The sequence below is a fragment of the Rana temporaria genome, chromosome 3 (assembly GCF_905171775.1).
Source record: "Rana temporaria chromosome 3, aRanTem1.1, whole genome shotgun sequence".
Classification (NCBI taxonomy): Eukaryota; Metazoa; Chordata; class Amphibia; order Anura; family Ranidae; genus Rana; species Rana temporaria.
Window position 1 is genome coordinate 41,363,846 of NC_053491.1, and position 27,402 is coordinate 41,391,247.

The 27,402-nt window shown below is 43.5% G+C and overlaps 1 protein-coding gene across 3 annotated transcripts in view; it reads right to left on the bottom strand.

Annotated features, from left to right (window-relative positions):
* Positions 1 to 27,402, bottom strand: part of ARNT2 (aryl hydrocarbon receptor nuclear translocator 2) — a 191,989-nt gene that overhangs the window by 110,478 nt on the left and 54,109 nt on the right. For all 3 annotated transcript variants that reach the window (XM_040342429.1, XM_040342428.1, XM_040342430.1), the window contains 2 exons: positions 22,793 to 23,006; positions 8,287 to 8,500 (listed from right to left, as the gene is read on the bottom strand). In XM_040342429.1, the coding sequence (XP_040198363.1) occupies positions 8,287 to 8,500; positions 22,793 to 23,006 (428 nt within the window). The remainder of the gene's footprint in view (positions 1 to 8,286; positions 8,501 to 22,792; positions 23,007 to 27,402) is intronic.

The window sequence follows — 27,402 nt, forward strand, 5'->3', positions numbered from 1 at the left end:
CGGTGCCTTCTCCTTCAGGGCTGGCCGCCGCTATCTTTGTGTGTTAGCTCAGTTACTAGCAGGTGGCCAGCCCGCTCTTCTGTGACGTCTTCTTCTCTTCTCCCCTTCTTCTGCCTTCTTCCGATGTTGACCCGACGCCTCTTCCCGCTGAAATGACAGGTGCGCGGTTTGCATCCGATTTATATAGGCCTCTCTTATGATGGCACAGTCCCATCATGCTCCGGTACCTACCCACGTACCGGAGCATGATGGGACTGTGACATCATAAGAGAGGCCTATATAAATCGGATGCAAACCGCGCACCCGTCATTGCAGCGGGAAGAGGCGTCGTGTCAACATCGGAAGAAGGCAGAAGAAGAGAAGAAGAAGACGTCACAGAAGAGCGGGCTGTAAGAGTAACTGAGCTAACACACGAAGATAGTGGCGGCCAGCCCTGAAGAAGAAGGCACCGGACAGCGAGCAGGAGAAGAACCGGAGAGCGGAGAAGATAGGAGAAGACCCCCGGAGAGTGGAGAAGACCCCCCGGAGAGCAGAGAAGACCCCCGGAGAGCAGAGAAGACCCCCGAGAGCGGAGAAGACCCCCCGGAGAGCGGAAGAGAACCAGACGGCGGTGAAGAAGAAGCCCCCCCTGCTAAAAGAGCTAAAGAAGACAGGGGGGGCCCCCGGAGCAGACTAATAAATTATTTTAAAAACCCTGTGTCGTGTGTTTATTTACTTTTACACTTTGCCTCCAGGTGAATGGGTAGGGGTACGATGTACCCCATATTCATTCACTTAGGGTGGGGGGCCGGTATCTGGGGGCCCCCTTATTTGAGGGGGCTCCCAGATTCGATAAGCCCCCCGCCCGCAGACCCCGAAACCAACGGCCAGGGTTGTCGGGAAGAGGCCCTGTCCTTATCAACGCAGTGCGCCCCCCTGCCCCAGAGCACCCAACCCCTCCTGGTTGAGGGCATGCAGGCCTGGTACGGCTCAGGAGAGGGGGGGCCGCTCGCTCGTTCCCACTCCTTTCCTGGCCGGCCGGGTAGCGTGCTTTGGATACGGGTCTGGTATGGATTGTGGGGGGACCCCCCCACGTCGGTTTTTCGGCGTGGGGGGGGGGTCTCCTTACAACCGATACCAGACCTAAGGGCCTGATATGCTCCTGGGGGGGGAACCCATGTCGGTTTTTTATTTCTCTCAGGATGCATACCAAATGCCGCAGCTAGAATTGGCGGGAATCCAAGTCGGATCTCCCGTCGCTTCTATGACGGCTTTGTCTCCATCGCGGCAAGCCAGCTCGGCGCTGGCTCTCGCGAAGGGGCTCGTAGGTGGTCAATCTCGCCGAGAAAGGGAGCGAGATTGACACAATATCGTGGTCACCTACTGTACATTAGTCATTATTGTGGTTCAACCGGTGGGTTTAACAAAAAAATTACCCAGTATCCCCATCAACACAATCAATGTATCAAGTTATTGTTTTCTGACAGTGGAAACTTAACTTCTCGACTTATCGACTTCTGTATAACCAGCCTGCCAATAAATACATGGATTGAATTTTGGCCAGTCCCCACTGAACTGACTGAATTTTGATCCATGTATGTAGCTTAACAAATTAACAAATTAAGAATCACTACTTTTAGAGTCGGTTCACACTGGGGAGACACGACTTCCAGCGCGACTTTCAGAGGCGACTCCAACACGACTTGAGCATGAACCACAGGGCGATCTGGGGCGATTTACAACACGACTTGAAGTCGTCTCCAGGACAGGAGACTTTCCAGTGGCCAATCAAACAACAATCAGCTCTAGGGGAGGGAGAGGTTTGCCTGAGAAATGTATGTTATCTTCCTGGAAAGTCGCTTCAGTTAAGACAGTGATCAGACTTGGATCAGACTTGGAGGCGACTTCCATTGAAATCAATGGGTACAAATCGCCTACAAGTCGGATTGAAGTAGTACAGGAAATTCTTTTGAAGTCGGAGCGACTCGAGTCGTGTATTAACACCGCTCCAATTCACTTGCATTGTTTTTCTCGATAGCGCGACTTGGGACGACTTGAGGCGACTTCAAGTCGGATCCCAAGTCGCCCCAGTGTGAACTGGCTCTTACTCTCTGACTGCTGCACCAACTTTAAAAAATGAAAGTGATATTAAAGTAAATGTATTTATTTTTTCTAAGTCTAGGATCACATCTATGCAGTTGCCGTGCTTTTCAGGCACGTTTTGTAGTGCATTTTGGGTTTAAAAACATGTTTTTGCGTGCATTTTTCATGCATTTTGCAGGTTTTTTTGCTCCCTTTAAAAACACTGTATATAGCTGGTTGCTAAGGAGTGGGCTGGTAAGCCGGCTGCTGTGTCCTTAACAACTGATGAGTCATCAGCTGTCAGCTGAATGTAAAAAAAAAAAGATTTGCTGGGGAAAAATCCATACCAGAACCTTATCTGAACATGCAGCCCGGCAGGTCAGGAAAGGTAGGAGACAAACGAGCGCCCCCCAAACCACACCAGGTCACATGCCCTCAACATGGGGGGGGGTGCGTTGGGGCGGGGAGGATTAGGGCCTCTTCCCATAACCCTGGGTTGTGAGGGTCTGCGAGCGGGGCCCCTATCCATTCATCAAAAGAGTGTAAAAGTGAAAAAAGACAGTACTAGAGTTTCTGACAATTGCTTTATAAAAAAAAAAAAAATGTAGATCCATTGTCAATCACGATGCTCGCCGCACCGCCAGACCCAAAAAAGAACAAAAAAAAGCACCACTCCCCACAAACGCTCCTGCGTTCTGCCTGACCTGCCATTTGACATTTTTTAAATAGCTAGGGGACGGGACCACCCTGCAACATCACCTGGTGGCACCGCCCCTGTGACGTCGGCAGCCTAGCATGCACCACACTGTTGGCAGAAAAGGAGCAACAGGAATCTGGAACAGATTCATCAAATTTTGCATTAAAATTGGCAAAGGTGCGAGTGAACCGTTAGCTCTGTTACAAAAGACTTATTGTGAACTAGCATGAAGAAATCAAGTCTTTTTAAATGACATAGGCGGTTTAAAGTGGGGTGGGAAGAAGTCCACAATGACGCAAGAAGTGGGCAAGCAAAAACACATCTGTTCAAAGGAAAAGACCGAAAATCTGACATGAGGTGGATTGTCCACCACGACAATGCTCCTGCACATTATGCGTTAAGTGTTTGCGAGTTCCTGGCCCAGAAATCCATTTGGAAACTTGAACAGCCACCTTATTCCCCTGACTCCTCTGTGACTTTTGGCTGTAAAAATGCCTTAAAAATGACACAGATTTGATGACATTCCAGACAACCAGCTCAGTGTTCCTGGAAAACAAATTCCATGAAAGCTTCTGGCAGTGGCACAGTTGTCTAGAAAAGTGTGTCGCTTCACAAGGATACTACTTTCAAGGTGACAACAGTCGCTAGTGTATAGGTAAGCCAACTTTTTTGTCAGTTCATTCCTGGAATTAAATTGTCACACCTCGTGTACACAGTATGTATTCCATCTGTGTGCTTAGAGTTCAGCTTTGAGGCCCCGTACACACGACCAAACATGTATGCTGAAACTGGTCCGCGGACCAGTTTCAGCATACATGTTCGGTCGTGTGTAGGCGCGAGCGGGCCGAATTCCAGCAAACATTTGCCCGCCGGGCCTTTTCCCAGCAGACAAATATTCCTGGACGTGTTTTAAAACCGTCCGCTGGAATCGTCAGTACAGACCTACCGTACATGTCCGAGCGCCCGCCGTCCCTCGCATGCGTCGAATGACTTCGACGCATGAGTGGAAGCCTTTAAATGGCAGGCCCGCCCACGTCGCGGACACGCCCCGCGTATTGTTTACGCGCGGACTTCTGTACGATGGTTAGTACAACCATCGTACAGAAGCCCTCTGGCAGGCATGTACTGTGAAAACGGTCCGACGGACCGGTTTCATCGTACATGTTTGCCCGTGTGTACCGGGCCTCAGAGATGTGTAGCCAAAGCTTTTTTGGTCATACTTCTTTTGTGGGTCATAGGAGTGCACCTACATTTGCACTCCTGTGACCCAGAATCATCTTATAGCGTGCTATAGTCGAAATCAGCTGACGTCACATAGCCGCTCCACGTTCTAGAAGGATCCCAACCATACTGTCAGGATCCACTCACCTGCCCGATTGACATCTGTACCCACCCCTTTCCAGCATGGTTCTCCAGTGAGTGCTGCAGGGGCAGAGCAGAAAATGGTGACTGACAGTCACCTCTCTCCACTCTGAGAAGACCGAGAACTGATTGATTAGCAGCCATGTGAACGCTCAGTTCTCCGTCTAAAGCCAGACATACTGTAGATGGAGCTATTTTCTTTCCTGTAACCCATGGCAGTCAGTGTTGATGGGGGAATCCCTCCAGCGGAGCCACTGTGTTCTCCCGGGGTAACACAGTGATTACTGTTGGCAGCTATAATAGTAAAATTCGACAGGCTGGTTGTACCCAAGTTGATCGATAGACTAACTTGGGTACATTTAGCCTGCTCACACATGGTTCGAATCTCGGACAGTTCCTGCTGCACTGGCCAAGATTCAAACCATCTATGGCCGGCTGTAGAATTGGGGGAGGGATATCTGCAGCATCACACCGACGCTGCAGCATACAGATGAGTATGAAGGTTTATTTATTTTTTATAACCACTTAGCGACCACCCGCCCACAATGTACTGCTTAAGGGCAGACACTGTAGGCAAAGTGACATACCAGCATGTTGCTGCCTACTTACAGGTTTTGGGCACGTGCACATGCACTCCCCCTACCTGACACTCAATTGCACACAGCGGAAGTCTGTCAGCAACTCCTGGCTAATGATTCATGGCCTGGACCTGCTGATCAGCTGTGTACATTCACAGCCCAGAGCTCTTTGTTGGTAAACAACACAGAGTTCTGTACAGAGGGAGTGATTTGTCAGTTTCTCAACACTGAGAAACTGAGTGATCTCTTAGTAAAAGGAGCATGCTGTACACACATTACAAATAGTTAGGCACATATTTAACACCGTGATCGCTCTAGATGTTTACCCCTTCCAAGCCAGTGTCATTAGTACAGTGACATTGTATAGTATTATCACTGATCACTGTATTAGTGTCACTGGTGATGTCAGTGACAGTTAGTCAGTTTCCCCTAGCGTCAGTTAGTGTGAGATTTTCTTCCGCACTCCAGCAGTCCTATTATAAGTCGTTGGTCGCCGCCATTAGTAATATATAACAATACAAATTCCAGTATATACACACACTATAGTTTGTAGATGCTACAACTTTCACACAAACGAATCAATATACACTTATTGTAAAAAAAAATATCCAAAATATGTAGCAGAATAAATTTTGGTCAAATATTATGAAGAAATTATGTTTTATAGCAAAAGGTAAAAATATATACTGTTTTAATTTTTTTTTTACAAAATGTCATTTTTGTTTTTGTTTATATAGTAAAAAATAAAAACCCCAGTGGTGATCAAACACAACCAAAAAAAAAGGTCTATTTGTGTGAAAAAATTATATAGATTTCATTTGTGTACAGCATTGCAATCTCCAGTTAAAGTAACACAGTGCCAAATAGCAACAAATGCCCTGGTCATGAAGGGGGTCAAATCTTCCAGATCGGATTCTTCACCTTTAAGATCTACTGTATATCTTAGAAATTCCTTAGACAGGTCATTTTAAGACATGCTAGCTGTGCATAAAATAAATATACTAACACATCAATATACTTGTAAGTCCATAGCAATTTGCACTTGGATTCACCAAAGTCACAGTTTGAAAGTTGATCTGTAGCCACATATAAATGTTTAATATGTTTTTAAAAGTCTGGAAACCACTGAGGAAGTACATTCCTGCTGCTGTGGCCAGAGTCTTGTTTCACTAGAGGTGTGTTTGACATGAAGTTTTGAAGAACCTCACTAAAGGAAATGGTTTTAAGAACAGACGTACTAGAATTTTATTGCCTTTTCAAAAGCAGCTATATTACGGTACTTTGTTTTTATTTTTACTTTGAATAATTTGGATTTCCACTTTATAAGTATGGCTTCAGATGCCTCAGGGACAATTTAGTAGCGTAACCTCCCTCATCCATTATGTCTGAACTGTCGATCTGTGGTACTCGTTAAACTTCCATTAGTGCTGCAAGTAGAATAGGCGACTGCAACTTTTGGCCACTGCAAACATGATGATAGAGATAGGGGTTCCTCTATGTTGCTTCAAGGCAGGGTTTAACTTTTAGAAAGTGAAGGGGCATCTATAATTATACTAATTAGAATTATGAGTGTGTGGCAGTTGCTATAATGGAAGGCCCACAGTAGTGGTCCTATGGGACAGCTAGGTCCCTCACAATTCAGAAATATGAGTTGTATTTTCCAGGGCAGAAGGCTGTTGCTGGGAAGAAGTCTTGAGCTGGCCATAGATGGATTGAAATTCATCTAGTTCAGCAGGAACCAGCCAAATTCTGACTCTTGGCTGTTACCGCTTGACAGAATTTAATCTGATGATCGACTTCTGTTAAACAGGACTGTTGTAAAATGTTTATTCAAGAGGCTGCAGCGCTGATCTGTGTATTCTGACAGCGAGGAGTCCCTGCTGTCAGAATATAATAGCACAGTGGGGAGGATTCCTCCATGCACCCTGCTTGTATGGATGGAGGAATCCATTCAGTTTTTATTATAAGCCTGATTTATTATAAGGCTGATTGAAAAAAAAATGATCCGTCTATGGCCAACCTTTCCAGAGGCATGCTGTCTCTAAGGAAGAACCAAGCTTCTGAATTCCAGGGGGGTGACTGGACACACAATGGTGTGGTGCCAGGGACTTTTCCTTCTTTAGCTTGCCTCATCGTCACTTGGAATCATTGGATTTGGAGAGCTCCCTGCTCCCAACATCTAATCACAGGCACTAACTTATTGGAGGTAAAGTCACCCACAAGGTGACAATATATTTTATAGGCTCTGAGTTATTGGGGGCTTGAGTTTTATGGCTGAGCCTTTATTTTGGCTTAAAGGGATTGTAAAGCTTTGTTTTAATTTTTTTTTTAAACAACAAACATGTCATACTTACCTCCACTGTGCAATTTATTTTGCACAGAGTGGTGCTGATCCTCCTGTTTTGGGGTCCCTCAGCGGTGCTCTTTGCGCCTCCAGTCCACATCGGAGAAGTGCTCTTCATGGTGGACATCCATGTGGGCGCGCTCCTGAGTCAGAATGCAGGACTCGGCCCCGCCCCCGGCTGCACTGCTATCAATCTATCCAATCGGGAAACGAGACACCAGCTAGAGCTGGTATGCTCGTTCCCGGCCAAAGAATGACAGTGTTCAGGTAAGTAAAACGTGGGGGGGGGGGGTTGGGGTGCTGCAGCACAGTAGAAGAATTTTCCCCTTAATGCATAGAATGCATTAAGGTGAAAAATCACAAGGGTTTACAACACTTTTAATAGATTAAAAGTATTAAAGGGGTTGTAAAGGTTCATGTTTTTTCACCTTAATGCATTCTATGCATCCGACGATTACTGGCCCCCCATAGCCCTGGAAAGTCCTGCATCGCGAACGTGCTTGATCATTGCCCGGGCTTCTTGGCTCTTTATTGGATAGATTGATAGCAGCGCAGCAATTGGCTCGCACTGCTGTCAATCAAATCCAATGACGTGGGCGACGGGGGACGGCGCCAAGTCCTGCAATTGGCTGGTTTGGACGCCTTGGGAGAGCACTTCACAGAGGGGGTTATCTGAAGTGGGGAGGAGCTGAGAGAACCACAGAGGGACCCCAGAACAGGAGGATCGGGGCCACTCTGTGCAAAGCAAACTGAGGTAAGTATGCTATGTTTGTTATTTTAAAAAACTAAATTAACCTTTATAACTCCTTTAAGTGGATATTGTGTTAAATATTTGTGTTATGTTTACCCCAAATAATGGGCTTTTGCCAATATACTGTATTGTTTTATTATTACTAATAATTTCATTGCACATTGTGGTGGGCCTGTACAGTTCTATGAAGTAATGCCCAAAAAAAAAAAAAATTCTATCTGAGAAACCTCTAAGAAAAGCAATCAGCTTCCTACTTTCAAAGTGTAACTTGTAGTGAAAGAGAGAACTTGTCATGACAGTTTTATCGGACACTTTTATAAATCAGGGAATAGCAGTTTTCAGCACCTGTCTTCTGCCACATCTACAAAATGAAGCAATCCTATTCCTGAGATACCAGTTCAGGGCAAACAAATTATAACAAACAAATTATAATTCAAATAAAATAGTTTTTTGGTCTACATCAATTTCCTCAGATGCCACCATTAGAACCAACCTGTCATGGAGTTCTCCGATGTGCACAGTTGCTCTCTAAGCTTCTCGATGTCATCAGGGTGTGTCTGCTCATACAAAGTACTCCCAAACCATTCTGACTGAGGCTGGTTGAGTACAGGAGTGACCGAGTCTGATACGTAAATGACTCTTCCCGTCTCTGCTGCCACTACAAACAGGAATCCATCGGCTGCTTCCAGTATTAGATGTTTTAGCTCCTGATCGAGAGAAAAAAGAGATGTGAGGGGTTCATGAACCATCATTATGAGAGCCAGAATTTAACCCAGCTACTGGTCAGATAAACACACAAAAAAAGTACTAATAAGGCCCCTTTCAGATGAAGCGGATCCTTCCAAGCGGATCCACCTGCTCAGCGGGGGGTCTCTCTGCTGAGCAGGTGGATGACAGGTGCGCGTCCACTCCTCTATGCAGAGCGGACACAGCCTGCTGCCCTCTATGGGGCGGTCGGATGGAAACAGACGGCATAGCTATTTCCATCTGATTGTTATCTGATCCACCGGACCGATGGCGAACGTATCACCATAAGTATATCTTTAGCGGATTTTATCAGTTTGGATGCCCGGTGGGAGACAGTGGACACATGTCCGCTGACATCCACCGCCTCATAAAGAACAATGGGTGGTCCGATCGGGTACAAAACTGACAGGTGGACCCGATCAGTCTGCTCATTTGAAAGGGGCCTAATTCTTAACAAGTAGTTTCCTTTCTATAAAGCCTTTTAGTAAAGGGCAACTCCACTTTCGTGGGAAAAGCAAATTATAGCATTTACAATTGCGAGTCAAGTAATATTGTAACTGAATGTGTTTAAAAATTACCTTTCCTTTTCAATCTGCAGTGCTGAAATTTTCTGTAAAATGCAACATGGCAACCTGGGAGGTGTTCTGTGCACAGATGGTGTACAGAACGCCCCCTGAAAATGTCATTTATCTGCTAGTGTGATTGGCTTACTGATTTTCCAGGAGTCTGCACTAAGATACAAGTCAGATATTTGGTATCCCCTGCAATAAAAATGTCAATTTTTGTGAGATACTCCCAAAGGGTAATCATGTCTAAAGGGATGCAGACCCTGCAACTTTCCTCATCACAGCCATGCAAGTGCAGCAGCTGATTGGTAATTATAAAACCACTCCCATATAAATTCACTTTGTACATGGACACAGACATATACAAAGCTATTTCTTCGGAAAGAGTGGGAATCTGCAACAAAGTTTGTTAAAATATTTTTAATATACATAGATCACCCAGAGGGGAATGTATTTTTTCTCACCAAAAGTGGAGTTACTCTTTAAGCTAAATTAGATTGTTCAAATGTATTATCTACTTTCCATTCCACCACAATTAAACTCCAGTAGATCATTTAGTGTGGAATCACTTTGTTGCAGTGCATAGATCAATATGTTAATGTGTGTTATGCTGTGTATTAAAGGGATTGTAAAGGTTTGTTTTTTATTTTTTAAATAGCTTCCTTTAAGCTAGTGCATTGTTGGTTCACTTACCTTTTCCTTCGATTTGCCTTCTAAATTATTTTTTTCTTTGTCTGAATTTCTCACATCCTGTTTCTCCTCAGTAAGCTTGCCCCCATCACCCGAGGCATTCTGGCTGGGGGTTAGTCATCCAGAACAGCTTAATGAGGAGGAACAGGAAGTGAGAAATTCAGACAAAGAAAAAAAACATTTAGAAGGGAAATGGAAGGAAAAGGTAAGTGAACCAACAATGCACTAGCTTGAAGGAACCTATTTAGAAAATAAAAAACAACAGCGTCATGCGGACGTGACGCGCGTGAGGGTGGGAGGTGCCGGAGCGCTCCCTGGCTTGTTGCAGCGAGTGGCGACGAGACCCGAAGACTCGATCATCCCAGCCTCGGAACCGGAGAGATGTCAGCGTGAGAGGCTGACTCCCCCCCCGACGGATGCCGCGGAGCTGCGAGATCTCCCAACCCCAACCCGGAGTTGGATACAGACCGGGACATGCTGAGAGCAACCGCAATAAGGAGGAAGCAGCGCCGCAGGGAGAGAGATCATAGCAGGGAAGGAGAACGGCGCGGCGGCAGCAGCAGGCGGATTTGAATACACCGGGTAGGGTGAGACGCTCAGTGAGCCGAGCTGGGTCGGGCGCTGTCCCGCTGCACCCCCCCCTGGTTCTATCCCCCCCCTCCTATTTTGTATGCCCGAGTTGAGAGTCAAATGCTTAGCCCAGCTGTTTTAAAAAGGATCAGTGTAAGAAGCCTTTTTTTTTTTTTTTTTTCCTCTGACGGGAGCACCTGGAAGTTATAAAAAAAGGAGGAGCAGAGTTATCCACATGAACAGGGGTGTCTTTGCAACCCCCCCCCCCCCACAGCATATAAATGACATAATACTCTGATTGCTAAATGCGGGCATAAATGAGTCGACCAGCCCAAATGAAATCCATAGCTCTACATATATTTATCCCTAGCATCAACAAGACGGGACTGTAATCACTAGAGTATAGTGGGTCGAATTGAGGGCAGGAGATAAACCTGAATGTGTAGTAGGGGGCCCCTTACTGCGGAGAGTAAAACTCAGGCATATAACATGCCCCATAAATTCAATTATAGCATATAAAGAGATCTATGTGTACATATGGACTATACCTAGCTGCAGAGTTTTTTTGCGAGGTTTAACAGCGGGGAGAGTCCAATTGAAGTGAACAGGAGGAGAACGATTATGACTATAAATTGTAATTAAAATATATTATCAGCTTGGTGCAGGAAGAAGTAAAAGCGGAATATCTGAGAGCTATATACTTGGAATAACTCATGATCAACCCATTACTCCATTGATAGTGACTCTCATGTATTGCTGTCCGCCTTAGATATTGTAAGACTCTGGCCCACTGCTATAACTGAATAGAATTTTATGAAGCATTTCTGCCAGTTCCGACGGGCTTGTAGAGATAAATAGGGGGATAGTCTGGAGGTGGATCTCAACTATAATCCTCCCCCCCCCTCATTGAGAATTCCCCCTACTGGGAACCGATTAAGCGGATTTAACGGTATCTCAGTGGCCTGGGTATTGCTGTAATGATCTTTGGAGGAAAGACCCCTACTGCTGAATAGCGGCCATAGAGGCATTATAATTTTGGATATCGCAGCTACAAAATCCTTACAAAACCCCTACGTCTATATCACTTCAGGAGCATATATGATAAACTGGGCTGACGTAATACAGGAAACATCCTCGGTAAAACACAGAAGGTATCCCCCAGGTCACCTGGAACAACGGACTGATCGGGCGTAAAGGGGGGCTCTTTAGATTGCTGCCTTATCTTTTGACCTTTCCCCGTGGCTCCTTTTATCCTTTTTTCGTTTCAAACTGGGGAAGAGAATCAGACCCACAAATAAAATGAATAGATCAACGAGAGGGGGTACTACAAAACCAATTAAGAACAATTCAGGGAACAGCTCCATACAACAATACATGACTCAAGAAGGGAATAGTAAAAGCCCAGGCCTTGCAAAAAAATCTGAAAAAAAGAAGATTGATACAAAAAAGGGTACAGGAACAGGTAGTGCTGAGAGCTCTAGAGGCGAAACGACACTTGAAAGTGAGCAAGAGCAATATAATGTAGGGGAGTCAGATCATGATATACATCCCCCCACGAAGGCAGAGATGAATGCCATGCTGATGAGGATGGAAAATGCCATGGAAAACATCATCAAGACAGAAATTAACAAGGTAAGAGCAGACCTAGGAGGGCTCCGCGACAGAGTGGGTGAGACGGAAAGGAGAATAGAGGAGCAGGACCAGGAAATAAACTCCTTGAAAAAGCAAGTAAAAGCCCTGACTGAAAATCAGAGATTAGCGGCATATAGGATTGAGGATCAGGAGAATCGTAATAGACGACAGAATCTTAGAATTAGAGGGGTTGTAGAAGAAAAAGACGAAGATCTCAGGGACATTACGAACATAATATTGAACCCCTTGCTAGTAAGATCAGTAGAATCTAAGCCCTTTAAGATTGAGAGAGTGCATCGGGTGGGAAACCCCCAACTGATAGGAAAATATGGTCCAAGGGATGTGATTGTACGTTTTAAGAACTATGCGGATAAAGAGGAAATCTGGAGAAGCCTCAGGGGAAAACCCCCCTTGAGATATAGAGACATTGAGCTACAAGTTTTCTCGGATCTGTCTAAAGAAACGTTGGCCAGGAGAAGGCATTTGAAACCCCTATTGGAGCTTATGAGGGCACAAAACGTAAGGTATCAGTGGGGGTTTCCGGCGTGCCTCATTGGCATCAAAGGGGGTAAAACAGCTCGACTCAGGCACCCGGAGGAACTGAATGAATTTTGCTCCAAAATGGACTTAATGACACCAGAACTCCCAGAGTGGGTAGATTAGTTGGGCTCTGCACGACCCGAGATTAGGGTTCGAGGTGGGGAGGGGGGGAGGGGGGGAGTCAGGGGAGTGCCCCGAGCACCACCACGAATGAGGAGCCAAGGATGAGGGCGAGAAATCTCCCATCAGCGGCTCCCAGGCCAAGTGTGGGCCGAGGTTGGAGAGGGTGGGAGGGGGGGTTGGGGTACAGGGGGGGGGGAGGGGGAAAAAAGGGAGGGGTGGGATGGAGGAGGGAGGGGGTGGGAATGGGAAGAGTGGGGGGGTGGGGGGAGGCAGGGAGACCATCTGACCGACTTCACAAGAAAATATTCCAAACTCTTTAAAAAAAAAAAAAAAAAGTTATATGACAGATGTCAAGTTTCTCTCATATAATGTAAAAGGGCTAAATTCCCATATTAAAAGACACAAAATTCTCTGTGAAATAACACAGTATAAAACAGATATTGTCTATCTTCAAGAGACCCATATTACCTGGGAATCCAATATAAAGCTCTACTCATCAGAATACCCGATATGGTATTACGGAGATACAATCTCATCGCGATCCCGGGGGGTCGCTATTGGATTCGCTCGTAGAATCCGATTTACATTGGTGGATAGACAAATAGACCCGGAGGGAAGATTCATGTTCCTGAAAATAAAACTTGGAGGAGAGATCTATACCCTAGCTAATGTGTACGCCCCCAATGTAAACTCGGTTAAATATATTAGTAAAGTCATGAGAAAACTAAAAGAATTTGAAGAGGGCCACGTAGTTTTGATGGGAGATTTTAATTTTTGCATGAGTCCAAGCCTCGATAGTACGTCCTGTGCACAGGGGACAAATCGTGAGCAACTAAAGATACTGATAAAACAAATGACACAAAATCAAATGGTGGATGTATGGCGGATCCTCAATCCGAAGGCCCGCGACTACACGTTTTTCTCACCTGTGCATGGGACGTACTCGAGGATCGACTATGCCCTCGTCGACCACAGACTTCTGGAGAGTGTAATAGAAGCAAGGTGTGAGATCATGACGTTATCAGACCACGCCCCTATAACTTTAAAAATAAAAACTTCTATACAAAAAGACACACCACCAGAATGGAAATTGGATGAGAGTCTGTTGGGGGACGAGGAGGTAGTGGAGAGGATACAGAAAGAGCTGGAATGTTATTTCCATGAGAACGACAAGGAGGGTATCTCAAGAGCATCCCTTTGGGAGGCCCATAAAGCATATATAAGAGGAATCTTTATAGCAGAAGGGGCAAGGAAAAATAAAATAAGAACGAATAAATTAAAAACATTAAGAGAGGAGATTTATCGGCTAGAACAGGAGCATAAATCACAGGGGCAAAAGAGGGAAATATTTCATAAGTTGAGTATAAGAAGGGATGAATATAGAGCTCTGGCGGAACAAGAAACAAAGAAATATATAGACCGGACAGAGAGAGAAAGATATGTCTGGGGAAACAAACCTAGTAAAAACTTGGCCAGAATGGTAAGGAAAAAGAAAACTAGGAATTTTATAGAAAAAATCAGAAATAGGAATGGTGATTTAGTACATGCGACAAATAAAATAGCAGAAGTATTCCGGGGCTACTATGAAGAACTTTACGATATCCAACAAAAGAGCAGGTGTCCACGCGAGAAAATAGATAAGATTAGGGAAATATTACAGTTAGCCAATCTCCCAAAATTAGAAGAAGAGGAGGTAGAAGAGATGGAAGGTCCAATAACGGAACAGGAAATAAGGGAGGTCTTAAAAAATACTCCTAAGGGGAAAAGTCCCGGGCCAGATGGCTTTACATCTGCATACCTACAAAAGTTCAGTAACATCTTAATTCCCAGACTCTGCCAATACTTTAATGAACTTGGAATTGACTATGAAATGAGCAGAGAGGCTTTAACAGCAACGATTACAGTGATCAAAAAAGAGGGAAAGGATAATACGACTTGTTCGGGTTATCGACCAATCTCACTCCTGAACGCAGATACGAAACTGTATGCAAAAATTTTAGCGGAAAGAATGAAGGGAGCGATGACAGCCATAGTCCACCCAGACCAGGTAGGCTTTATACCCGGGAGGGAGGGAAAAGACAATGGTGTGAGGGCGCTCCTTCTCCTTGAGCAGATCAAAGAAAGTGGGACCCCCGGTCTATTCCTGTCGGTTGATGCTGAGAAAGCTTTCGACAGGGTAGACTGGGGATTCCTGATACAAACTCTAGAATGCATAGGAATAGGCCCAGAGATGATAAGGAGAATCAAAACCCTATATTTCCACCCGTGTGCAAGGATCAAAATTAACGGATCCTTATCCGCACCTTTTGAGATGAAAAATGGGACCAGGCAAGGATGCCCCCTATCCCCCCTCCTCTTTGTCCTATCATTGGAACCCCTCTTGGCAATGGTACGACAAAACCCAGAAATCTATGGGGTAGAAGTAGGCGAAGATGAGCATAAACTGTCAGCCTTTGCAGACGATTTATTATTCTATATAAGCAGCCCAAGAGTCACTCTCCCGAAGCTAATAGATACCTTAAAACAATATGGTGAGGTCTCAAACTTTAAAATGAATACAACAAAAACGGAGATTTTGAATATTAATATCCACAAAGACGAAGAACTATATTTACGGAAGAAATACAATTTCTCCTGGCAAAGAGAGATAAAGTATCTGGGTATAAAAATGGCAAATACTTTGAAAAAAATATATAAAATAAACTTTATCCCCCTTCTCGACGAAATTAAAAGAGAAATTAAAACTATATACAATAGACCAATATCGTGGTTTGGGAGGATAAATGTGGTAAAAATGGTACTTATCCCCAAAATTTTGTATAAATTCCAAATGGTCCCAATTTATTTACCTCCGTCATATATCAAAATAATCAACTCCCTTCTAATGAAATACATATGGAACAATAAAAAACATAGAGTCTCTGCCCAAATTCTAAAACGAACTAAGAAAAAAGGCGGCCTGGCTGTACCTGACATTAGACTATACTATAACGCTTCGGTCCTCACACGGGTCATAGAATGGGCTAAAGAGTCACAGGATAAAAGGTGGATAAGTATTGAATGCACTTTAGCGAGGGCACAGTTAGGGAGACTAATCTGGAACCCCCCACAATATAGAACCCTACACACGTCAACTCACGCAATCACACATAACGCTTTAAGGATATGGGATCGACTACACAAACAATTAAAAACTAAATTCAACTCACCCCTTATAGATTTGAAAGAAAACGAATTTTTTGCACCCGGGACTAAAGAGGTAGGTGGTAAGTGGATTAAAAATAGAACACAGTTAAAAGACATAATATTAAAGGGTAAAATTATGACCCTTCACGAAATCAGGATTGAAATGGAGGCACTCAACGAGTGGAGATACCTACAGTTGGTGTCATTCGTTAAGAGCCTCCCACACCCATTGAGGTCACGAGAGGAGTACACTGCACTGGAACATATGTGCAGTACCGAAAGCTCAAAAGGAAATATTTCCAAAGTATATAAATATTTGCAGAAAATAGACGAGTCGGATACGCTAAATTACATACAAAAATGGGAGAGAGACCTAGGTGTTCCAAGGGGGAAGACGACTATAGGGAGAATCCTTAATCTGACGCATACGTCGGCGGTGGATGTAAAAACCGCCGAGATGAATTTCAAGTGTCTGACAGGATGGTACAATACCCCAGATAAAATGGCCAAATTCGGAGTAGGGGAGTCAGAGGAATGTTGGAGAGGATGTGAGGTAAGAGGAACGATGGCCCACCTGTGGTGGGACTGTGTAAAAATCAAAACGTTCTGGGGAAAAGTTTTGGCTTTGATAAAAGAGATAACTAAAAAAGAACTGGAAGATAGCCCTTGGATAGTCCTCTTTCATGGGGGAGAAACGCCACTGAACGAATATAGGGGATCACTGATCCCGCATTTGTTGAACTCTGCGAAACGATTGATACCCCTAAAATGGAGAAACCCGGTAAGCCCGCAAATATGGGAGTGGATCGACTCTGTAGAGGGTACCTATAGGAGGGAGAAAGTAAAATACGGTGTTGAAAAGAACAAGGCAGGAAATAAGGATATCTGGGAAACATGGATTGAATTCAAAAAGTCTCGGAAGTACGCAGAAAATATGAGAGCGGAATAAGAATGCAGCAGTATAGGAAATAAAAATACTAGGTGGAGTCGGGAGATGGTCTGGGGGGGGGTGGGAAGGGTAGTGGGGGGGGGGGGAGGAGAGGGTAGGGATAAGGATGGGATGATGCGCCACGTTATCACGTAATGATAGCATGTTGGACTTTGTATATGAGGAATGCTCTAGTCTGCCTAAATTGTTAAAGGGCTGAAAGAAGATATGGAAAAAAAAAAAAAAAAAATATATAATTAAATTATATGCAAAAATAGAATAACAAATACAGAATCAAGTAAAAAAAAAAAAAAAAAAAGGTACCACAAATGATGCTATACCCGAAATAGAGACGGAATTATGAATAAAATCATGAGCAGGTCTCTTGCTGTGGTTATGTCTGACGTGGGGAAAAAAAAAAAGAAAAAAAAAAAAAAAAAGAAAATAAAAAACAAACCTTTACAACCCCTTTAATGTACACTGTGTCAAGGCCGCCCATTTATTCCAAATGGGCTGCCAATGCAGTTCCATGCAAGTTCTAACGCAGCTGCAGTTTTTTTCCCTATGATGCATTGCACTACAATGCACAGTTGATTTACATTTGTGCAGAAACTAATGTACATTGCGTTGTGCTTGGTATGTGTTTTGGGTTGCCATTCTAAATTAAGACCAGGCTGCATCACATAGTACCATGCATTAACGTGTGTTTTGGTGATGTACATTTTATAGCATGTTACAGAAATGCACTTATGTGCAGACAAGTACAGCTAAAGACAGCTAAAAATACCACTCACATGGCTAAAATAATTCTAGTTACATCAAATGTCACATATCTATCTTCTTGTATTCTGATGTTTGTATACTGGATGGATAAAAAAGGCATCCTTGTCATGAGCCAAAACACCCTGTGCGAGAAGCCCCAGATGGAAGCTGCTATCCTCTCAGACCAAACACTAACTCAGAGGCAGCGACGATGAACCTGATCAGATTCACTGCAAGTGGTATCACTGCCTTTGAACTAGTATGCAACAGGGGTCTGTAGAATGACAGCTGCCATTTCAGGCTTCTTACTTAGGCATTTTGCTTCACAGAAAATTCACTTTAAGAGAAACCTGCACTAAGAGAACCCTATAGGCTGCCATTTCTGATCTCCTTTTGAAATCAGACAACTCCAGAAAACTAGAGTTTTCAGAAGCTCAGAAATGGCAGCCTTCATTTTTGCACAATACAGATTTATTTAAACAATACTGATATTGTACAAATATATATGTATATAATGTATACAGGCATACCCCACTTTTACGTACACAATGGGGTTTATTTACTAAAGCTGGAAAGCGCAAAATCAGGCTCACTTCTGCACATAAACAAATGAGCTTCTAGGTATTATTACCAGCCTTAATTGAACAAGCTGGAATTAGAAGCTCATTGATTTCTATGCAACAGTGAGACAGATTTTGCGCTTTCCAGCTTTAGTAAATAAACTCCATTGTGTACTTAAAAGTGGGGTATGCCTGTATAAGTACATACATGATATTGTCAAAGGTATTGAGACGCCTGCCTTTACATGAACTTTAATGGCATCCCAGTCTTAGTTCGTAGGGTTCACTATTAAGTTGGCCCACCCTTGGCAGCCATAACAGCTTCAACTCTTCTGGGAAGGCTGTCCACAAGGTTTAGGAGTGTGTCTATGGGAATGTTTGACCATTCTTCCAGAAGCATATTTGTGAGGTCAGGCACTGATGTTGACGAGAAGGCCTGGCTCGCAGTCTTCACTCTAATTCATACCAAAAGTGTTCTATCGGTTTGAGGTCTGGACTCTGTGCAGGCCAGTCGAGTTACTACACCCCAAACTTGCTCATCTATGTCTTTATGGACCTTGGTTTGTGCACTGGTCCAAATCATTTGGTGGAGGGGGAATTATGGTGTGGGTTTTTTTTTTTCGGCGGTTGGGCTTGGCCCCTTAGTTCCAGTGCAGGGAACTCCTAAGGCGTCAGCATACCAAAACATTTTGGACAATTTCATGCTCCCAACTTTGTGGGAACAGTTTGGGGATGGCTCCTTTCTGTTGCAACATGACTGCGCACCAGTGCACAAAGTGAGGTTCATAAAAACATGGATGAGCGAGTTTGGGGTGGAGGAACTTGACTGGCCTGCACAGAGTCTTGACCTCAACCCCTTTGGGGTGAATTAGAGTAGAGACTGTGAGCCAGGCCTTCTCGCCCCAACATCACTTCCTTGACCTCACAAATGCGCTTCTGGAAGAATGGTTAAACATTCCCATAGACACACTCCTAAACCTTGTGGTCAGCCTTCCTAGAAGAGTTGACGCTGTTATAGCTGCAAAGGGTGGGCCAACTCAATATTGAACCCTACGGACTAAAAAAATAGAGGTTTTAGCCCTACTCGCCACGCACCCTGGATCAAATAAATATGTAATATACTAAAACATTAAATGAATAAATAAACCTCAATATGAGCAGCCCGTAGTGTAACAAAAAAGTCAAATTGTGAAAAGAAACAAAATAATTAATTCCATACCGTGCTTATAAACCAATTGCATATAGACAATAAACAATAATATAAGTTCATAGACCACAACCAAACAAATCTTCAATACTGTGCAAGGTGAAGTATTCATAATCCTGTGAGGAGTTAGTGCCGTCTTCCACAAATTTAGGCAAACATCCTACTCACCAGATTCAATTGACACCCATGAAAGATGTCAAATAAGCATGTGTAACAATGAATCCTTAAATGTATACGGCCCCAAAACGATGAGTCCGCCAACCACAGGTAATGTATCATATATCAAAGAGAGAAGAGAGACTCCTCATAGTGTAGCTTGTAGCAAATGTATTTCCGAAAAAACCGTAACACTTATAATTAAGTAAACTTTAAAAAGAACATAAATAGAGCGTGACAGGGACATATACATTTGAGGATTCATTGTTACACATGCTTATTTGATATCTGTCATGGGTGTCAATTGGATCTGTTGAGTAGGATGTTTGCCTAAATTGGTGGAAGATGGCACTTACTCCTCACTGAATAAGAATACTTCACCTTGCACGGGATTGAAGATGTGTCTGGTGGTGGTCTATGGACTTATATTTTTGTTTATTGTCTATATGAAATGGGTTTATGAGCGCGGTATAGAATTAATTATTTAGGCCCAGATTCTCAAAGGAGATACGACGGTGTATCTCCAGATACGCCGTCGTATCTCTGAGTCTGAGCCGTCGTATCTATGCGCCTGATTCTTAGAATCAGTTACGCATAGATTTGTATTAGATCCGACCGGCGTAAGTCTCTTACGCCGTTGGATCTTAACTGCATATTTACGCTGGCCGCTAGGGGCGTGTACGCTGACTTACCTATGGAAAAATGTAAATCAGCTAGATACGCGAATTCACGAACGTACGCCCGGCCGACGCAGTACAGATACGCCGTTTACGTTAGGCTTTTCCCGGTGTAAAGTTACCCCTGCTATATGAGGCGTACATGCGGCGTACCAATGTTAAGTATGGACGTCGTTCCCGTGTCAAATTTTTAACATTTTACGTTGTTTGCGTAAGTCGTCCGTGAATGGGGCTGGACGTAATTTACGTTCACGTCAAAACCAATACGTCCTTGCGGCGTATTTGTAGCAATGCACACTGGGATATGTCCACGGACGGCATGCGCCGTTCGTTAAAAATGTCAATCACGTCAGATCACATAACATTTACATAAAACACGCCCCCCTGTTCCACATTTGAATTAGGCGGGCTTACGCCGGCCTATTTACGCTACGCCGCCGCAACTTACGGAGCAAGTGCTTTGAGAATACTGCACTTGCCCGCAAGTTGCAGAGACGTAACGTAAATAGGATATGTTACGCCCGCACAAAGATGCGCCGATCTACGTGAATCTGGACCTTAGTTTCTTAAAACTGGGATGCCATTAAAGTTCATGTGCGTGTAAAGGCAGGCGACCCAATACTTTTGACAATATAGTGTATGTGTACATGCCTACTGTTCAAATCATGAGGTTTATGTTAGAGACTCATATAAACTTTAAAGTGGAATTCCAGCCTAACACTAACTATGCTTAAAAATGTTTCCACTCCCCTCCTGTTACCTAACCTGCCTAAGCCGGTCAAAAAAAGATCTGTTACCCAACTATGTTTTACTCTGGCCCAGTCATGTGATTCCCTGTATTAGTGAGGAGCATGTGCCAACAACTAGGCATTCCAGGAGTGATGATGTCACCCATAGGCTCCCATGTCCCAGACGTTGTCGGTGGTCCCTCTTTTCTCCTGCAGCTGTAGCTCACTGATACAGGGGAGTCGAAACTGCAGGATCATGTGACCGGATCAGAGCATACTAAAAATATTTTTACACAGGTTAGGCAGGATAGGTAGAAGGAGGGGGGTTGAAACATGTTTAATCATTTTTAGTATTAGGCTGGAATTCCATTTAATCCAGTGTGTCTAAAATAAACTGGCAATCATGTGTTTGTAAAAAAAATCATCACATAAATTCAACAAAATACATTTCTAATGAACTACCTTGATTTCTATGAATGGAAAAATGTCAGATTGATAACCAGTTTCTCAGTGATATGTTAAGAGACACAGTAATGGTCTAGCATACAGGAAAGGATCTAACCAATGATGAAAATGTTTAATTCACTGAGGTACTGGTTATCAATCGAAATTTAAACCATACCTGAAAGCCCAACTCTAGGCATTTTACTTTAGTTTTGGTACGCCAATACGTTTTATTTCTATCTGAGTCCCCAACAAAGAGTTTTCCACTTAGTTCCAGTAACAAACTGTCACACTTGGGCACCCAATGGGTGTTGCCAAAGCAGGAAATAAGGGGAAATCTCCCCAAAAGGGGTCACAGACAGCAATAAGAAACCTTTTTCTTACTCTATATCCACTTCCGGACCAGCAACATAACCATACGTCACTGGACTTTAATTAGTTATATTGGGATGATGCCTGGCTGCTTGCCTCATCATGGTACTTATTTTTAGAGCCGGCGGTTGGCTCTCTTGTAAAAGCAATCCTAGAGGCTAAATAGTCACTGGATTGCTTTTACAAGCAGCAGGAAGGGACGTTACCCCCTTCCTATCACCTTGCGCAGCTTTCTCGGACTCTCTCATCTGGAAAATGATCAGATGGCACTTTCCTCGGGTGATCGGAGAGCCAAACAAAACCCAGATAGGCGTTGATTGGCTCTCAGCTATAGTAACCCAGAAGCGATGATCTGACCTGACATCATCGGATTTCAACTGTGCCATTTTCAAAAAAAAAAAAGCATTCAAAAACAGATCTTGGTGTTTTGAATGCTTTTAAGGGCAGAGGAGACACCTGGGGTCCAATAAACCCCAGAGCTCCCCAGAAAGAGCACCTTTCACATGCCTATTGCTGTCACAAGGATTTTTACATTCCTTGTGACAGAAATAAATGTGATTAAAAACATTTAATTTAAAGCAACAGTGTAAAAAAATAATAATAATAATTTAAAAAGTAATTTAAGTGCCCCCCCATTCCCCTGTGTTTGCGTGCAAAGGAGAATGCACGATTTGGTCCCTCAATGCACGCAAACAGCGAGTCTGACATGTTTTCTATCTATTTTACATCATCTTTTATATTTTACAAACAAATTGGGTTGTGTATTATGTTTTTTTACATTAAAATAAAAAAAGTGTATTTTTCCCCCAAAAAAATTGGATTTGAAAAAACGCTGCGTAAATACCATGTAACATAAAAAAAAAATGAAAAACCCACCAATTTATTCCCTAGGGCCTCAGCTTTAAAAATATATAAAACCATTGTTACATGTAAACAAAAAGTGCCAGAAGAGGCCTTGTCTGGAAGTGGATATAAAACTAAGAAAAAAGTAGTTGAGCTTATACCAATGATGGCTAGTAATGGATGGATTTCTGGTGAAATTCAGGTAGTCTATAGTCAGCTTAATTATGCCTTGTGAGCATACATAGGAGATTTTGCAGAGCATCAGCACCTGTTCTGTTAGGAAGGAGGGTTTATAAGCTCCGTCTGTTGATTTATTTCCTGTCCCTCTCATGGATTTCATATGGGACACAGCCATGCGCAGGATGGTGAGCTTGTCAGGTTTGCGTGCGAGGGCACTGCAGGTGGGAACCATGTCGGACAGCTCTGTGATGTACTGTGTCATCTTATTCCTCCGACGTCTTTCAATTTCACTGTGATTCTCTCTGAAAGCAGAATCAGAGCAGGAGAAAAAAACGGAAGAGTATAAGAATCAGCACCAAGCAGAGCCGTCCAGGGACACGGTCCCCGCAACCCAACGAACACACGTGGGCAGGAAATAAGTACACAAACGTCTTTATCAGTGTCTGTTCAGCTTCCATTTTAGTTTCCATTTCACTTGGATCTTGCTAGCAACCTGCTTGGTCATAAAACATTCCAAAGTCTGATTAGCGGTTTATTTTTGGGATTCTTTTCAAATGTTTGTTTTAATGAATTCACTGCTGGGTCTCAAGTGTATAAAACAGCAGGACACTTCAGCAGAAAATATACATAGGGGGTTAAATCAAGGTTCACTCGTAACTTTGCTGGAACATTCCAGGTCAATGCACAGTCACTGTTCCGGGATTTTTTAATCCTTTTGCTTACGGGAGGGTTGTAGGCCAATGCAATGAAAGAAACGTAAGGTAACACTGGCTGCAAAAGGCATTTATGTAATTTCTATTAAATTTATGAGCTGTTTATTAAAAAAATGGCAATGGTTTCCAGGTAATAGAGCCACCAAGAATAGCCATTAGAAGCATCTTTACTTTTAATTTCCTATTGACTCATAAGCGAATTTATGTGTTTTGGACAGGAGCTGAAAAAACACTGGTGAAGACTCTATAAATGAGGCATATCATGTGCTGTACATATGAGCAGGTCACAGTATGTGTCTCGGTGCCCTGGTCTACATTAGTGTCATGCACAAACTCACTTACCGCTCAGTGCTAACAAACAGATTTCAGAGAATTGGGAACGGTCATGATGAAATATACAAAAATACACAGCAAGTACATCACAAATTAGCATTGAGACACATATGCAACAGGACTTCTCACCCCTGATTCCTAATATTAAATAAAAATGTGTCTAAAGCAATTGAACAAAGCAGCCCCAGTTCTATACAACTGTATGCCAAATGTTTACACTGGTGCAGGCAATCATTGGCAGAGTTCATGTTGCTGTCACTAAGTAGCTAATAAGGATAAGCCAAGCTAATAACCTGTAATGTAACCCATGCAACAAAGGGATGGGAATGCTGGGGATATCATTGTGCAAATGTGGCCATATTAGGTCAATGATGTCACCAGCCTTACTGTCCTTTTGTTACATGTGGCTGTGGGGAATTCCATGACCGTAGCTGATTAGGACAGCGGTCTGCTGTCATATGACAGGTTCCCCTGGGTTTAGCTGGAAATGGGTTTGGCAAGGGACCTTAGCTCGCCCTTAGTAACTAGCAGTAAGATTTGGGGGTTCATTTACTAAAGGCAATACAATTAGTTTCTTGGACTACCTTATGGGAATGCCGGATGAGTATTCAGGTAAACTGAGTTATGCTGCTGCCTTTAGGTGATTTGTTACAGGCAAAACAGAGTTGCAAAAGCAACCCAGTATAACCCCATCAACTCCCAGAATTGCCTTAGTTTTGTTAGCAAGCAATAGCTGTGGAGCTAAAAGGTCGGTGTTCCAAAATATATTCCAAGAAAAAGATTTTTGGTAAATCAAGAATCCTATTTTCTTAATTAGACATTACAGGACACAGGAGGAGTATTCAGGTACACTGGGACATCCAAAAGCAGTTTAACTATGGGATGGGCAGGAGAGCAAACAAAAGACTAACAAAAACCAACAGGAGGTGGTTCCATGGAGCCAAGAGAACCGCCTGAGGAACCTTACAACTGAACCCAGCATCAGCTGTGGCTTGAATGTCCACCTGGTAGATCTTACAGAAAGTATGAACAGAAGACCAGGTGGCAGCCTTGCTAATCTGAGAACCAGATGCCTGATGCAGAAAAGCTCAAGAAGCACTAGTTTATCAGGTGGAGAGCACCCTAACAGAAAAGGGGAACCTTGTTCTTAAGGCCCTTAAAAAGGAGAAGTCCAGAGTCATTTGTCTGGGCTTCTCCTATGAGTCACAGGAATGCAATTCGTTCAGCACTCCTGTGACCCGTTTTCAGCAGTTGCAGGTCTGAGGTCCGCTCTCTGCTGACGTCACTGGAATCAGTCCAGGCACCGCGTCATCCCGACTCTGGGAGTCTGGATCAGCCAGGTGCCTGGACTGATGCCTGTCTCAGCCTCTCAGTGAGCCTCTGAGAGCCTGAGACAGGCGCTCCCCACCCCTCAACAGCTCAGTGCTCCAGTGAGTGTGGGGGAGGGGGCAGAGTGGAGAGCCGCTGACTGACAGTCAGAAGCTCTCTGCTCGGGGAGCTGTGAGAACTGAGCCATCGGCAATGTTCAATCATGCGGTTCTCAGTGCATCGGCGCCAAGGGACAGATGCAGCATCAGGTTGATGCTGCATCCACCTAGGTAAACATGAATATGGAAAAAAAATGATTCCCAAACTTCTCCTTTAAGCTTGAATGAAGCGCAGGCTTCAGTAAGAGAGATTAGAACTGTCGAACGGAAAGCACAGCTGGACAGTATGTACCCCTTCCAGACAATGAAGGGAAATCACCTTAGAAAGTTTAGGAGCAGGACAGGTAGATGGTAGAACAATGTCCCAGTAAAGGTGAAAGAAAGAAACTACGTTGGGAACAAAAGAGGCTCTGGGGCTCAAATGAACTTTGTCCTTGTGTAGCACAAGAAAGGGTTATGCACACGTTAAGGCTAACCACTAAGGAACTCGCCAAAGGATAGAATGAGGAATATCCCTGATAGGTTCAAAGGGCAGTCAAAGAACCAGGTTGATATCCCACAGAGTCACTGGGGACCGTATCGGAGAAACAATGTGAGTGACATCCAATACAAAGTCATTCACAAAGAGAGGCAAACAGTCTTTAAAAAAAAAAACTGCAAAAGTGGGATTTGATCCTTGATGATGCTCAAGGCCAATTGCTGAACCAGACCAGACTGGAGGAAAAACAGGATTCAGACCATTACGAATGTCCTGGCATGGAATTTCTTTATCTTGCACCAAGAGAAATACACTTTGCAAGAGTGAAATCAGAGTTTGGGAGAAGTTGATTTCCTAGTCTTTAAAAGCGTAGGGACGTCTGAATTCAATAAGCCCATGTGCCTCGTGATCTACTCTTCAACAGCCAAGCCATTAAAGCCAATAACTTCGAAGCAGAGTAGTAAACTGATCCTTGGAACAGAAAATCCAGACTATCTGGGAGGGCCCACCGAGAGTCTGCCAGGAGCCGGATGAGATCTGATTACCAAATTCTCTAGGACCAGCTTGGTGCAAAAAGGATCATTAAAATGCCCTCCACCACAATTCTATGGAGTAAGTGAGGAAGGAGCTACAGAGGAGGAAGATCATAGATCAGGTTGAACTGATCCAATAGAGTCATCAGATCATCCATTGCAAAAGCTAGAGGATGCCTGGATCTAGAGACAAACCTGCTCAGTTTGTTGTCAAAGCTGGAAGCCAGGAGGTCCACATCATGCACCCCTAACCTGCAATGTAGATATTGAAACACCCTGGGGTGAAAAGGCCATTTTCTGGATTCCAGACATTAATGACTAATGAAGTCCGCCAGCTAGTTTTCCATGCCTTGGATGTGATAGACCGTAGGGGCTGAAATATGAAGTTCTGCCCAAGTCAGGTTTAGATCTGCTTCTCACAGACTTCTGGTTTCACCCTGATGGTTGATGAACTGAAAACCATTGCAATGGAATTGTCCAAATGAATCCTAGTCAGATGACCTCACAGACACGAGGTCCAGCGTGGAAAGGATAACCAAATTACTCTGAGTTCCAGAAAATTTGAAAATTGATCAGTAGACAAGTTTCCTCCTCTTCCCCCTCCTCCAATGACATCAGTTGTCAAATGGAGTTTAATTGTACTTTACTAAATCATGTGTAATTAAGTTGAGAGAATATATTAAATGAAGAAACCTGGTAAATCAAAAATAAATCTAAAAATCAAGAAAAGGTTTTATTTTTCTCTCAGAGAAGAGAAGACATCCGTTCTTCTAGGACACTTGAAAAAAACAGAGGCACGCTGGGAGTGGGAGGGGTTATACTGGACTGTCTTTACAGCTTTGTTTTGCCAAGGTCTGAGCTCCTGAAGGCAGCAGCATAACCCAATGTACCTGGATACTCATCACGTGTTATTAAGGATTATTTAAAAAGGAAGCATACAATTTTACCAATTGCAGTAGTCCATAGCTACTACAGCAATATAGATATAATATTTCCTTGCTTTGATATGCTGATAGATTAAATCTGATTTTGTACTTTTGTATACAGTCATTATTTTGTTTGTTAAACATTTAAGAAATACATGAAACAAAGTTCATTCATCCATCCATGTCTTCCATCATAAGCACCAACAGAATGTTGTATGAACATGACTGGGCAGTGTTCCTCCTATATAAAATGAATTCAGACAGAACATATACAGTGACAAAATACTG